The 14,901-nt window shown below is 34.1% G+C and overlaps 1 protein-coding gene across 3 annotated transcripts; it reads right to left on the minus strand.

Annotated features, from left to right (window-relative positions):
• Nucleotides 1-717: 717 nt before the first annotated feature.
• On the minus strand, nucleotides 718-9,604 carry LOC116349237 (solute carrier family 35 member B1-like). 3 transcript variants are annotated; one of them, XM_031780582.1, is made up of 4 exons: nucleotides 9,583-9,604; nucleotides 2,047-2,403; nucleotides 1,807-1,929; nucleotides 718-1,747 (listed from the first exon to the last, which is right to left on the minus strand). In XM_031780582.1, exons 2-4 carry the CDS (start codon nucleotides 2,369-2,371, stop codon nucleotides 942-944), a joined length of 1,254 nt encoding a protein of 417 aa, XP_031636442.1. In that variant the 5' UTR covers nucleotides 2,372-2,403; nucleotides 9,583-9,604; the 3' UTR covers nucleotides 718-941. The 3 variants fall into 3 exon arrangements, with proteins under 3 accessions (XP_031636442.1, XP_031636444.1, XP_031636441.1); XM_031780584.1 differs by lacking the exon at nucleotides 9,583-9,604 and adding an exon at nucleotides 8,585-8,603; XM_031780581.1 differs by lacking the exon at nucleotides 9,583-9,604 and adding an exon at nucleotides 3,359-3,767.
• Between the last annotated feature and the right edge of the window lie 5,297 nt (nucleotides 9,605-14,901).

Genomic DNA, 14,901 nt, shown 5'->3' on the forward strand with positions numbered 1-14,901 from the left:
CTATTCTTTCCAAGCATGCGAACTTTATGTAGTAACTTTTTGTATCTAGGCCCGTATACTCCGTATATTGTGTTACATTTGTATCATTGCAATGAAATGACTTAAATATTGCTTACTGCAGTAAGACGACGAAATTATTCATTGCAATGCTCATTTCTGAGAATCACGATGTTTTTCATATTTTTTTCAACTGATTACAAAACGTGTCTCTCACTCGAAATAGCTATTTTTATATTGTGTACATTGAAATATAAATGTCATTTTTAGAATGCTAATCGTAACTGATTGCTTATATGGGTCATCGTTCATATGAATCCCTTAGAATAAATCAACATTACTAGATAAATGTCTTCAAATGCGTTACTGAAAAAAGTCAGTCAGCAAAAGCGTTATAAAATATATGGACGATGTCACGCTTTTGTTGGCGAACTTTTTTATATAACGCGTCACATAAAGTTTTTGACACTATTGCTAACGTACTTTTTTCTATAATGCATTTGAAAACATTTATCTAGTAATGCTGATTTATTCTAGGCGGTTCATATGTTATCTCGTTCAAAAATAAATGTCAATAAAACATTTTCTGGCATTTTAATATTTACCTTTCAAAAGTAATCATCAGTTTGAGTTTTTTTCTTGCCAAATTGTAATATATAAAATGAGAAACAAGCGACACTTTTTGCTGGTTTATTATGTTTGAAATTTTATTTATGAGAAATAATAATAATAATAATAATATTGCATTTGGTAAAAAAAAAAGTTTTGTAAACTATGAATGTTGATTGTTTGGCATTTAAAATGGAACGTTATAACGTTTTTACTGAAAACTGAATACTCGAGAATGAATGTGTGACTTCTCATGAGATTTGTTTGAAATATTCCTTTGAAGTGAGAAGTCTCCCACTCATTCTCGCTCAATCAATTATTATCTAGATATTAAATTAGACTATTTCCTGTGCATTTTGTTGTGTGGAATTGTTTTTGGCTGTCGTTGGTTTTTCTTCGGAATTTGGCATCAGTTTGTCAGTTGTATGTTCCATCAATTCCGTCTCATTTTGTTGCTGCGATGGTTTTGAATGTTTTTTACCGAAGAAAGCATCTGCAAATAGTCCCGAAAATACGAAAATTGCACCGACCCACTGCAATGGTGTTGACGGATTGCCAAAGAATATGATTGAAAATAGTACGGAGAAAAACTTTCGTACGGTTGTTGTAACACTACATGCCAATGAACCGAAATTGGCCACCATCGCAAAAATGAATAATTGACCAACAACGCTGCAAATCGCATACACCGCAATGTGCCACAAAATATCGGGATGACGACCGATAAATTCATACACATGCACAATTTCACCGGTGACAATAATCACAACAGATGTAATCAAAGAGCCAAATGCACTCATGCCCAGCATAAATTTTCGTGAACTTGGCGCAAATTTTTCTCTCACTTTATCCTGAACAGCTCCCAATAATCCATCGAAAAAAAGCGAAAGAAGTAGCAAAGCCGTTCCAAGCATTTGATAGTCGATGTCACTTTCTTCTTTTGTAGTTTTTTCGTTCGCAATTGGTTGACCATCTTTTGCTTTCTTTTCTGGTTTTTCTTCGAAATATTTGAAGAACACCACACCGGTTACGATGATTAAAACGAAGAAATACCGCTGAATTGCGTATCGTTTGCAGATCAACAAGCCAGACATCATGACCGATAGTGGCTTAGCCGATTTGAAAATCACCTGCATTGGATCTATGTATCGATATAAATTAGTCATCGAGTATTGGGATTAATCGAATTGGTATACTCACATGTGACCCATCTCAAAGCAGAGTATGATGAAATCATTGCTGAGGTATTTGCGGCTGATGCAAGTGCGTAATACCACAACTTTGTTTTGTCCTTTTCCTCTTCTGGCTTTAAGACATCCAATACTTATTGAAAAGAAAAAAAAAACGACACAATTCGATAAAGTGGTAAAAAAAGGAAAATCGAAAATTTTCCTACTTTTTTCATTTAAAGAAATGAATTCGGAAGAGTCCACACCGTACCTTTCATGAAAATAAAAGAAAATATAAAATTTACTCCAACCAATGTTGTGACGTGTTTGAATTTTTCCTCTTTTTTATCGGAGCCGATGTAAGGAACTCGCACAATCTTTTCTTGTAAAATGCCCACTACAAAGTACGATAGAAATATGCCCACGGCGATTGAAATGAGTTTGATCAGTCCATTCTCTCTCCATTGGCGTTGACATGTATTTACAACGGCATAGATTGGGCTGCTGCTTGAGGACGACTGCTTAGGTTGACCATTTATCTCCACAGCCGTGTAGTTGGCTTCTGATTCTTTCTCATTTGAGCTTAAATGTGACATTTTTTCCGTTTGAATATCGTTGATTTAGCCAGCTTAATTGCAGAATTAATCAAAAGAAGAAAAAAAAGCATTTTAAACAATGACGAAATCAGACAGTGTCTGGTTGAAATTAAACATGGTAAAGTTATATTTTACATTCCACAATTATTTTGTGAGAGACAATTGAATGAGATAAAACAAAACATAAAAAAACAACAACAATAGTCATATACACAACGCTTTTTATTATTATCGATAATGACAAAACACACAAACACGCGCTCTTTCTCGTTCTCTCTTTCCAAACTAAAACTAGCGCGAACACGATTCATATCAAACAGTGATTCACGTTGTGTGTTTCACAATCTTCTTACTGCCTACATATGACCAAATATAACACATCGTAATAGCATTTAATGGATGAAATTCATTGCACTGTAGATATACAGTATATCTCATTCATATACCAAAAACCTCACGACTCATTCATTCGCTTCACATTGTTACAGGGTTCTCAATATGGATATTTAAACCAAAATCACAAAATCAAATGATTTGGATGGAAATTTCCAAATGAAAACAGTCAAATAACCAAATTATACAAAATATTTGGCTGTTTTTATTTGAACCTTATCAAATCATTTAATCTGTTTGTGAATTGATTTTTTTATTTTCACACAACTTGAACTCATAACAGAGAACCCTGTTCTACAAACATGTTGTACAACATTTTGTTATACATATTCGTTGAAATGCGCATGTATTTATATATAGTGTATTTTCGCACGGTGTATTCGACGCCTATACAGTGTACAACACAAGATAAGCTAAAAATGTGTTCTTCACGTGTATATTTCCACATAACCGGTTGAATAAAACTCTATTTTTCTCACTGAATTTGTTGTAAAATTCAATTCAATCGTAATAAATTGAATGGAAATTATATTTCACGTTAAAATCACATTTAAATTCTTATAGATGGATTGTCAAATGTATCAAAACGTGTACCTCTGTTAAAACCAGCGTCTTTCTTTCACCGCCGCACAAAATAAACTGATTCACTTCGTGTTTTTAACTAACACACATGCTCCGTACCGCCTTATCTCTGACTATGTTCATGTTCACAGTCGTTGTTTGTGTAAGATGCATGAATGCGCTTAACATCGAAGTTCAATGCAAATCAGCTGTTGCAATTATAGCAATGATAGCGTTGTTGCTTTTTTTATTCATATTACTTTAAATTGAAAACTTTTTTTCTCTCTCTCTTGGCGTTCTGTCATTTGTCAAATGTTTCTCTCGGGATTTAAGGATTTCAAAATTCACCACCAGAGTACCAGATGGACAAATTCACATTTTCACCACACTTTGATTCCCTTTAAGGACTCTCAGTAGGTGCCTTTCACACAAATCAAACGTGTTAAATCTCCTTTGTGTACCGAATACTTCAACGCATATCAAACTTGAGAAATGGGATAGGCGATATTTTATTGTTTGTCGTGGTGATATTATTAGCACCGTTTAATCTTTAAAAGATTAAGATTGGAAAATGTGTAATGGATGAGATAAAGTATTATTTCTTCAAGTTATGACTAATAATTGGATTTTTTACTTAATTTTTAGTTAATAAGGTTAAAAGAGATATTCAAATAGCAATCTTCCCACTAATTTATCTTCCTATTTTATAATTTAAATATAGACATTTCTATGATTTTTTTTTAAACTTAAAATCCACGTGTGTAAACATTCGATAACCACCTACAAATGTTATTTTTGATGTGTTGGTGATAAATGTAAATTTTACATCAACAATGTCGATTGTTTGATTAAGCTACAACGGTTCGCAAGCAGAACTAACATCAACTAACTGAGTCAGTTGGATTTAATAGTATAAATTGAATTTGAAAAGAAAAAATCTTTTATTTAAACACAAAATTTGTCATTCATTTACTGTAAGTTTTAACATCCAGTGCGTGTGTGCCTGTGTCGGAATGAGAAAAGCAAAAACTCTTTTGGCCAAATATATTTGGGCAAGCGTTCATCAAACAAAGTTTAGGACTGCTTCAATGCTCACTGTTCCAAATTTTGTTCTCATCTCTCTCTCTCTCTCTCTCTCTCTCTCTCTCTCTCTCTCTCTCTCTATGTGTGCGTGTCTCCCCCGCTCTCTGTATATTTATAGCGGAAGCGGCTTTTACAAATTCAAAGTTGTAAATTGGTTATTCCTTTCAAATGCTACAACAAAACCGCATTTTATGGATCGAAACTTTAAAATTGGATGAACATTGGTTGTCGTTGCTAAATTTAGTTAATTTTATTGATTACATGAAACATGTTCAGTTTACATGGTGTGTGTATGAAAACGCCAAAGCTGGATATGAATGAGTGAGGGACACTGGAATAAAATTGATGTTCATCCGTTTGTGTGATGTGATTATGTAAGGTACAATTCACACCTCGGGCATATTACAGATATTACATACAATTTCGAGAATCACAAAATTTACCGAAAATATTTTTCGACTGCGCTTCACTTAATAGTCACTTAAATTCCGTTATTAAAATAGTTTTCGGAAGCAGCGTTGTCGTGACAAGCTCATAATGCCGCAATTCAGTTTTATAACATATTCGGGTTATTTTACATGTTTCACGTAATTTTGACACACATTCAAAGCACCTAATGCAATGTGAATATTGGCTGATTTTGTACAGATATGCATGGGTGTGTGTGTGAATCTTATCTTGTGCTGGATTTTTGCTTCCTCCTGTTAGTCGAGCAGAAATATGGTTTCACCATTTGAAGAATTTCTCTCTATGCAACACAACATTTTATGCAATGCAGATTTAAATGAATACCAAAAATAAAGCTCAAGGTAACGACCATCGAAGTTTTTAGCAGGAACTAAACATAATCACGTCATCCGATGAATCTCGAATTAATCAAAATTACCTTGATATTTTCACATGAGTGCACCGAAGATATTTCCGATTTCAAAATACATTCTATTGATTTTACAACTGCCATGCATAAATGCAATGTCCATGGCATGGCAATGTATATTCGAATAATTGATGAAATTGTGCACTTCTTAAATTAGATTTGAAAAAAAATCGAGAGATCTCGCCGGAATGTTTACGATTGATCACAGTGTGCACTAAATAAAAGCAAAACAAATTGGAAAAACAAAATCCATGCTAAATCAATAAATGCCTTCAGATGTTCAAATGATGCAATTCCAAAATATAACGTGGGCTAAGTGTCAGAATTTGAATAAACAATTCAAATGGCATAAAACGTGAGAGAGAGAGAAAACGTATGCAATTGAATTAGACATCGATCTGAAGACACTTGAATGACATTTGCTTGCACACTTATTGCCTTTTATATTCTATTTAAAGCATCACAAGCAGAGTGCTATGTGCTTGCTCCTTTTTTATTCGAAAATATCTCTATTTACGTACTTTCTTGCATACGCTACGACAGTGACTGAAAGAATGCATGTGCTGTGACGCTGCTGCTGCTGCTGCTTTGCAAGTGTCTCAGAAGAACAATAAATTTTGGCAGCAAATTGTATTCAGAATACGTCTTAATTTCATCAATTTAAACACACTTGTGTATATTTCATGGATTGAATCGTTCCGGTTTAGTGTTTTGAGTACTACGTCTATTTATTTGGCAATTGGGAAAGAAGCGAATAATACGGCACTCTATAAAATGACCACATTGGAAATGTTGAAAAAATGGTACTCGCATTCGAGCGACAAATTACAGCAAAATGAAACGAGCAACAATGAAGTCGATGTTTGAAGAAAATTAATAAGCTTGCTCTTGTGAGCTTGTCGAGCATTCTCACACCTTTTTTCCACCTCCTATAAACTACGTAGTAATTCCATTTGATGTATTTTACGGTGAGTAGAATTTCGTCATGGATGCTGAATTTCTTGAATACAAATATGTCGTGGTTGCACACACACTCAAGCGCTGAAGTGAAAAGGAAAATTGAAAAGCATCGGATGTATACACAATTTTAATAATATATGAAATCCGTCGTTTCGGGCTTGTTGTTCCATTTTCGTTTGGTTCATGCGAAAGTTCAAGGGGAAAACTATGATCACAGGTTAATTTAGTGAACAAGCAACAGTCCAAAAAAATGCCATAAATCAAATTTAAATGGAATAGCTTTTGGCAAAAGGAAAGTACATCCCCCTTGACTGCTGATAGATATATATTTGTTCGTGCATCGTTCTCCGCTTCATGCTATTGTGCTTTGGAACAATTTACAACTCTTTTATTCCGCGAAATTACCTGCAAAAGCACTCTCATTCTTGGCACATTCAAACGATTCTTTGAATTTATTTTTTTTGCGCAAGAATCTAAATTGAGCTTTTTATTGCCATCATAATAAACAATAAAATTCCCTCGATGCTCCAACTCCTGTGTGTAATATTTGCAAATGGTTTCGTTGCCAAAATGAATTCAAAAGCTAGAATGGTCAATACGATGTTATGAAGTGCGTGCTCTAATAAAAGAAGAAGTCATCGACTGAAAAATGATATTGTGCACGCGGCAACAAAGGCTGTAAAGCTATTGCTCATATCAAAAATGGTAATCGTCTGCCAAGAATTTGCCAGCGTAAAAACGATAACTGTTTGGTTGATAAAACGAATTAAGCATTTTGCGTAGTACTCCGGTAATGATTTTCGACAAAATTTTGCTATATATCGTGGATCAAAACGTAAGGCTGAATTTTAACTAGAGAGTAAACAAAAGAAACATGAGCATACTTTAACTTATTTAACTCGTAAAAAGAAAACCGGTAATCTGATGCCATTACAATCACCCAGACAGCGACTGTGAAAATATTTTGGCCAAGATTAAGCCCTGCGATAACTTCCCGAGAGATTTCAATTCAAAGAACAAAAAAAAACATCATTTTATATTTACATTATCCTACGGCAAAATAATTTCAATTTTCCGTTGGTTTGCGTTTCGTTGTCTCTTTTATTATCAAAATAGCATCTCGTTTGATGGTTTCTATTGGAATGTAGCAACTCTACACTGCAATTACGCATTTTTTTCGTCTTATCACCTGCTATTGTTGTGATATCTACTTTGTGACATCAAAGTCATCTCGAAAATCGAATCATTTTTCCATTAAACAAACACAAATGCCTATCTACCCGTTTAATTATGTGACTGACGGGGAAGCATAGAGACCCACCCACACCTATTCAACGCCATATCATTTTTACATACACATGAGTTCACGTGTAATTATCAATCTCTTTTTTTGGTTTTATCATACACGCACATTCAATGCACACAATCATTGCATAGATGATGACGTAAATTTTTTTAGAGGGGGGTGATGGCAAAATTCCGTAGAGGGTCCCTGGAAAAATCCATGGGGGTCCCTGACGAAGTCAACAATTTGTCGGAAATGAGGAAATGTCGTTTTTTTTTCACTTTTTTGACGAAAAACCCTAGCAAATCGAAAGAATTATCTCGGCCAAAAAAAGTGAAGAGCAAAAAAAGGTCCTCATTTCCAAAATTGTTGAGGGTTCCTAAAAATATTTTAGAGGGGGGTAATCCGAACCCTAGGAACCCTCATCATCACCTATGCAATCATTGTCTCCTTTCAATTTTAAGGCCATTCATTTATGCTGATAAGAGCTTTGCCAACAAAATGTTATACTCATAAATACACTGCAGGTCAAAAGTTTGAAAACGACTCCGAAGCTTTAAAATATTGGCCTGAAAATGATAGTTGACTCAAAATACCATTTTGTCAATTGAAACTTTCGGCCTGTAGTGTACATTGGAACGAAGTACAAAAAATGAATACGCATTTTCTATGTATGTGGAACATTTTTTTCCATTAAGCATTAAATAGATAAGGTGTTGGTTTTTTCATGTGGCTGAATTCGATAGATAGTGCTCAGAATATTGAATGATAACATGATGTCAACGGTGCATCCCTATAATTTTCAACGTACAACGTATATATTCAAAGTGGTGTTTGTCAATGTACATATGTACATATGTACATATGTTGTGTGGTTATCGATTTATAGAAAGTGAAGGTGGGAAAGAGATAAAAAAAAGCACAGCCAAAAGCAATTATAAATCAACTACAATTTGATTCTGGTACGCATTTTACTCTTTGAATACTTAATACGATGTGATTCAATATTGAAAATAGGGCATGGATATGCTGTATAGATATGATGTGAAATTACTTTATTTGGTTAGTGAATTCATGCGCTCGCACCGCCAATGTGTATGTTATGTATATTTAAGTTCTCATTTCATTTGCTCTTCGTATATCTGAAATGTGAAGTTGGGCACGATAAATTTTTTATCATTTAATTGGACCAGAAGCAACATGCTTCTCGTTTGCACATGCACTTCAAACAAAAATCCACCTGTTTTCATCGCAAAGCACAAGCAACACAAATTATTATTCGGTCCAGTGTTTTTCATTCAAAACGTCGTCGTCGTCGTCGCCACCATGATTCATTCTGACTATGTTATATTATATTTTATTACACACACAAGATTCAGATTTTCATTTTTAATGCATATTTTATTTGCGTTGAACAACACTTGAAAATCCAAAAGTTAAAGTAAAAATGGCAGGCTTTTTGTTTTTATTTTTCGCTTTCGAATGAAAAACACAAAGGAAATTAACCATTAGTGACTTTTAAATCAGTTTTTTTTACATTTTATAAATGTTGAACGGATGGTATATTTGCAAATAAATGCATTTTATACATGGTCGCAATTTCAAAAGTAAATAATTAAATGTTGGGCGAGAAAATGAGAGAAAAGCACAGCATAAAAAACATTACTCGTTCTAGCGCACATTTTCGGCACAAGAATATTCAAAAATTTACAATTAAACATGTTTCCTTTTTGAATTCATAAGCGTATGTATTCGAGTCTTGGTTAATCTTGTGAACGGAGATCAGTGACGTGACTGGATTTTTTTTTTGGTTCGCTTATTTTAGTCAGCTTAAAATGCTTGAAATGACTTTCAACCGTTGAACGATAAATAAACTTTTTGCTTCACAGCACACATGTTCATTCACAAAATAGCAGGCAATTTATGGTGTACACGGATTAAATACATAGTCACAAGCACAACATCATCATAACCCAAAAATATTGCAAATATGAACGAAAGAACGAACAAAAAATATCAATTTTATAACCGAAAGTATTTATAAGCACTAACTACACATATTTAATATACACTCAGCATGTTGAGCGATTATTTGACTGTTTATTGACGAGCTCGGTTCATAGACCGAACACGTCGATGCTGTATACCAAAATATATCACACGATTTGCGCTTCTTCTCTTTTTATTCATATCGGCATAAAAATGCGTCGTATTTTTTCGAAATAAACAGCGTACAACGTACAGAGATGATGATTCATAACACCCATCGATATCGTTCTATCTTTCTGTGATGTAGAGAAACGCCACCGAATGATATGTGATAACCATACCAAGTCGTTGCAATTTACGCGTAAAAAAATCACAGCGTTCTTTTCATTTATGCCGTTCTATATCTGTATCGTTTCAAATGAAAATGACTTGATAGATTTCAACCTCCTGCTCTCTCTCTCTCTCTTACCGAAATTTACATATGCAAAAGCAGGATGTAAGATTCCTTAAGTCATTTTCATTCTCGGTATATATGTATAGAACAATACATATGTGTGTAACACGACATTGAGTTCGGCATCGGCTTGTTACGGCAGTCGCAATGAAAAATGAAAACAAAACGGTAGCCAAGTCCCTTTCTCTCTATCTCTCCGTCTCGTTTCGTCGGTGTCAATAATACGCCGTGGCGTGTTTTCAAGTTATTGCGTATCGCATCACTCGACCCAAGATCAGTATAGTCGAGTTCAGTTGAAGGAAAAGCGAACACACACACTGAAATAGACGCAAAGTATGTGAAAGTGATAAAAAGAAAATTCTGTGCAAATAGAAGAATGTCGAACAAACAAACAAAATGTAAACATGTTTCTTTTGCCGTTGAATGTCGTTGCGTTGTCGCGCGCATTCAAAGTGTTCGCGCTGTTTTTTCTTATTATGCATGTTTCTTCTGTAGCCGTATACTTTGGCGTCCAAAATAATCGCGGGCATTCCAAAGTTTCGCTGTTTTCTTTCTTCAATGCGGCAAGTGTCATATTTTACACTCAAATCTAATTTTAAACGAAAATATTTTCCATTCTGACTCATTTCTGCAGTGTAAATATTTTATCACCTTCTATGGGAATTTTTAATGAAAACGAAGTAACTTTCGGTTTCTGATGAAAGTCTTGAAAATTGTGCAAATGTTTTCCGAAACGAAATTAACTTCATTTGAAAACCAACTAATTTTCAATACGATTCGAGCATTTTGAGTAACTGGAAACGCACAGCTACACAATATTCTTGGGACAAGCTGTCTGGCATGTTTTCGATTTGGGGCGATGAAAAGAGAAACATTCATTAAAGGATTTTGCTTTTGTTTTGTTCATTCATTGCAATCAAAAGACCAACTTTGTGAATGAAAAGCTTCAAAGAAATTGCTTTTCATCGCACGAATGAATGTTTATTTGAACAGTTTTCCGTCGAACACATATCCTGGGCTATTTACTGAAAATTGCCAAAGCAAATATATATATTATGAACAATCAAACGAGTCTTAATAAAACCCATTCAAGGAAAATTTATTTGCCTCGCATACACACACTAGAAAAGACGCTCAGCCGCCTGAGACGCATATGATATGAATCGACCAAGGTCACAACAACTGTTTTGAACAATGTAAATGCGTCGAATACGCTCGAACTATATATGATTGAGAACGGATTTTCTTTGAAATGCCACATGTTTCGGCCTTTGTCGACTTAATTCATTTCTTTGTGTGAAAATGGTCTCACATATTTACGGTCCAGCAAATATCGGACCAAAATTCATTATATTTACACAGATTTTCATCATATGCGGCGAAATGCATTGGTGTACAATGGTGTTTGTAGTTCAAGTAAATGAAAGGCATATATGAACTGCTTTCACATACTGTTTGTTAATTGTCAAAGGCTCAGTTTCCATAGGCGACATTTTGCTTCAATTTTCACGAATTTTACGCGCGATTACATGCGTAAATACTAAACAAAATTCTCGGTGTTCTTCGGAATAAATTTTAATGAACTTAAAATAAGCCATGCATTTCAATTACAAGGCAATAAAGACGCTGAGAAAATCTGAATCCACTTGTTATATTACAGTGGTTTAACAGACTCATTAATTAAGTCATGGTCGCAATCAATACACGTCATATGCATTAATAGAAAATATCCAAAGCAGCATGAAAATGTCATGAGATGTTGTGTGCCTTCGATGTGGTCGAAAATGTTCATGTGAATGGCGCAATATCAATTTGAATAAAACGATTTGATATGGGGAATTTGGTCGGTCAAATATTCAATAATAATATTTTATTAAAACAAAACGAAATTGAATAAATGCTCCATTCATTAGTCAAATATAATATGGGGCACGCATTATGTTGATGAATACAGTGAAATTTCACAAATGGAATATTTTTGCATTCACTTTAACTAATAACAGCCAAGTATTATGCAACGCATTCAAAAGATTATGGATGATTTCATTCTATTTGCAACAACATAAATGTGGAAAATATAAATTAATAAGAGAAATGCGCGTTCTACCGCAAAAGCCACATAATATTAATGCTTTGTTGAATGAATTTAATTACGCATCCACAAAATGAAATTTACAATCAACCCGAATTTTTCCCGAAAATTCATTTCATTGAATTGTGGGATTCTGCCACATCCTGCCACATCCTGCAGTGTTGGTTACATTTTTCGGTTCGGTTACTTTATTGGCACAACCATGAATTGGCTGAAATATTTCGATGCAACCTTTTCATTCCTTTGATAACGAGTTGAGAGTAAAATTTTATTTATTATCAAACATCAGAGTAGTTTTTCTTGGAATCGCATTCAAGCGGCATAAATACAGTCTCAAGAATGGATAACATTCAGAAGGAGATGCAAAATTGGTTTGTATTCTTTTCGATGAATATAATGTAAAATCGAATCAAAATGAAATTCCATTCATATGTATAGTTTGCAAGCGGTAAAAAAATTCTTCAATTTCAAGACTTCGTTCTCTTTCTTCCCTCCCTCTCTGACGCTCTCTCTCTCTCTCTCTCTCATGCTCTGTGTATCAATACTTTGCTCTATAGATTGAACTCTCGATCAAGCTGAGGCAAAACAATTTCAAAACCAATGCGACAACTTCGGTGATGCAAAAATATATATTTTTTGCAATATGGAACAAATTATTTGTCTCTTTTCCAGTCCCTTATTGTTATTATTTTGTTGAATGCGAATACGTCAGAAATTGAAACTGTTTACCCTTTCACTGAGAATCCATTGTTCATGTCATTTTGCGCAACACATTTCTTCGATGGCTAAAGCATAACATTACTGTTCGACGTCAACGCTTTTCATTGCCATTGCCGTTGCTACTGTTATGGTTTTTTTTTTGTTCTTTTTCTATTTATTTGCCTGACGTCTATAGATTGGATTTTCCTGATTTACGTAAAATAGCAAAAACAGGTGTGAGTGGAGGGAAATATTAAGCGATGAAGCATAAAGTGGGAAGAAACTTCTGTCTAAGCTTCGAAATGGTTGTGTGAATATTGTGAAGCGTATATTTTCTCTATTTTTGATTTTATTTCAAATCGTTTGGCTGCTGTCATGCATATGACGCTCAGTCGAAAGTACCATGTCTCGCTATTTCTAAGAGTAGATAGTGGTGTTTAATACATTTTACATACAATGTTGTAACAAAGGAAAACTTTTTAAAATGAATGATTTAACAAATACTGCATTTCAAATTCCATCAAGGTTTATTCTCTTTTTTGCGATCAGTGTCCATATTTAAATATATATGGACAATGTGATAGTGATGATGTGTGTATAAGCAGGAAATTTCCTACCTGAGGAAGAGAGGAAGCTCGTGTAGATGAAGTGTTTTGTTGTATCGTCATTTCACATCGGAAGTGTGTTTACATCGGAAGTATGCGGTTATTGCTATGTTAATGTTGGTCTTTTCAACATGCGGCAAACAAAAGCGAACAATTTGATTGACATGAATCATTTAACGATCTCTTTTCCGATAGGATGATATTGATTGTCGTCTAAGTTTTAGTTTGATGTTGTGCAGTCAACAATCTTTATTGGCAATATTTCATTAAATATAAACAGCTGCAAACAAATCGAATTATTGGAAATATAACAGAAGTTAAACTTTGATATGAACTTTTTTCTTTTACGCCGATTTACGACAGACACACACAAATTTCATTCGAATAAAGTGACAATATTTTTTACCACGGATTGTTGTTCTGAGGAGGTGGAACGGTGTCACCGTCGGTGAGGAGGAAAATGAGGAGTAGAAAACTTTTTTTGTTCAAAAAGCCACTTTTATCACAAAAATATATTTTTTGGTTGAAAAAATGTGTCCTCCTCATTTTCCTCCACGTTCTTCCTCCTCAGAGGAGCAATCCCTGTTTTTTTCTACTCACTGCCGAATGTGTCAAGTAATTTCTTTTTCTGTAAATGATTCTGCACCAGATTTGGCATTTTTCCATTATGCGTCCATGTGTCTCGACTGACTTGTGTTAGTTAAGATACCATTTTACGAATTCGAATTCAATAGCACGCTGCGTGATTCACGCACACTTGACGAACTCAATCATATCACGACAACTATCGTTATTAAGTGGGAAACAAAATGTCTAGAGGTGCGCTTTTCTTATTAATGTTTTTTACCTTTTTTCGTTTTTCTAGCAACATTATTTTGATAGACGATCAGAAAAGAATGACAGCACACAAAATAATTGATAAATTCATTATTATAGGTTCGACGTATTTCCTTTTTTTCTCTTCAATCATTGATATTTATACATTTTCAATGCGCGGACAATAAAGAAAAATTTTATCGCATTTTTTTCAGCTCGAATAATCGTCGATCACAGAAACAATTAGTCTAATTGAAAACAATATGAACAAATCAGAATATAAAATAAAAGTGCATGCATGTGAATAAAATTGAGTGGAAATTTATTGGTTGCAGACTGAAATAAACGATTGGCCAGAAAACTTAATTGGCCAAATCAATTATTCATAAAATTAGAAAAAAAATCCTTTTAGCTTTTATAAAAATTCATTTCCGCAATTCAGTTAGAGTGAATTAGCATTTTTGATTCTCGTGGGGTACATTTTATTTATTTATTTTATTTAGCTAATGCTGTCGAGTTTGTATTTTGCATTTGTAATATATTCAAGAGTTTTCACTGTCGCTAAGTGGTTACGTGCCGAATGTTGCACATTGTTGAAGTGGCACGTGTTTGTAACATATACACACAATGTGAATAAATTTTAGATTGCATACTTAATGTCAAAACAATGCGAACAAGGACAAATGAGATAGACAGATAGAAGGAAGTCCAGATAA

This window comes from Contarinia nasturtii, unplaced genomic scaffold (genome assembly GCF_009176525.2).
Source record: "Contarinia nasturtii isolate CC-2019 unplaced genomic scaffold, AAFC_CNas_1.1 Cnas_scaffold_2806, whole genome shotgun sequence".
NCBI classification, from domain to species: domain Eukaryota; kingdom Metazoa; phylum Arthropoda; class Insecta; order Diptera; family Cecidomyiidae; genus Contarinia; species Contarinia nasturtii.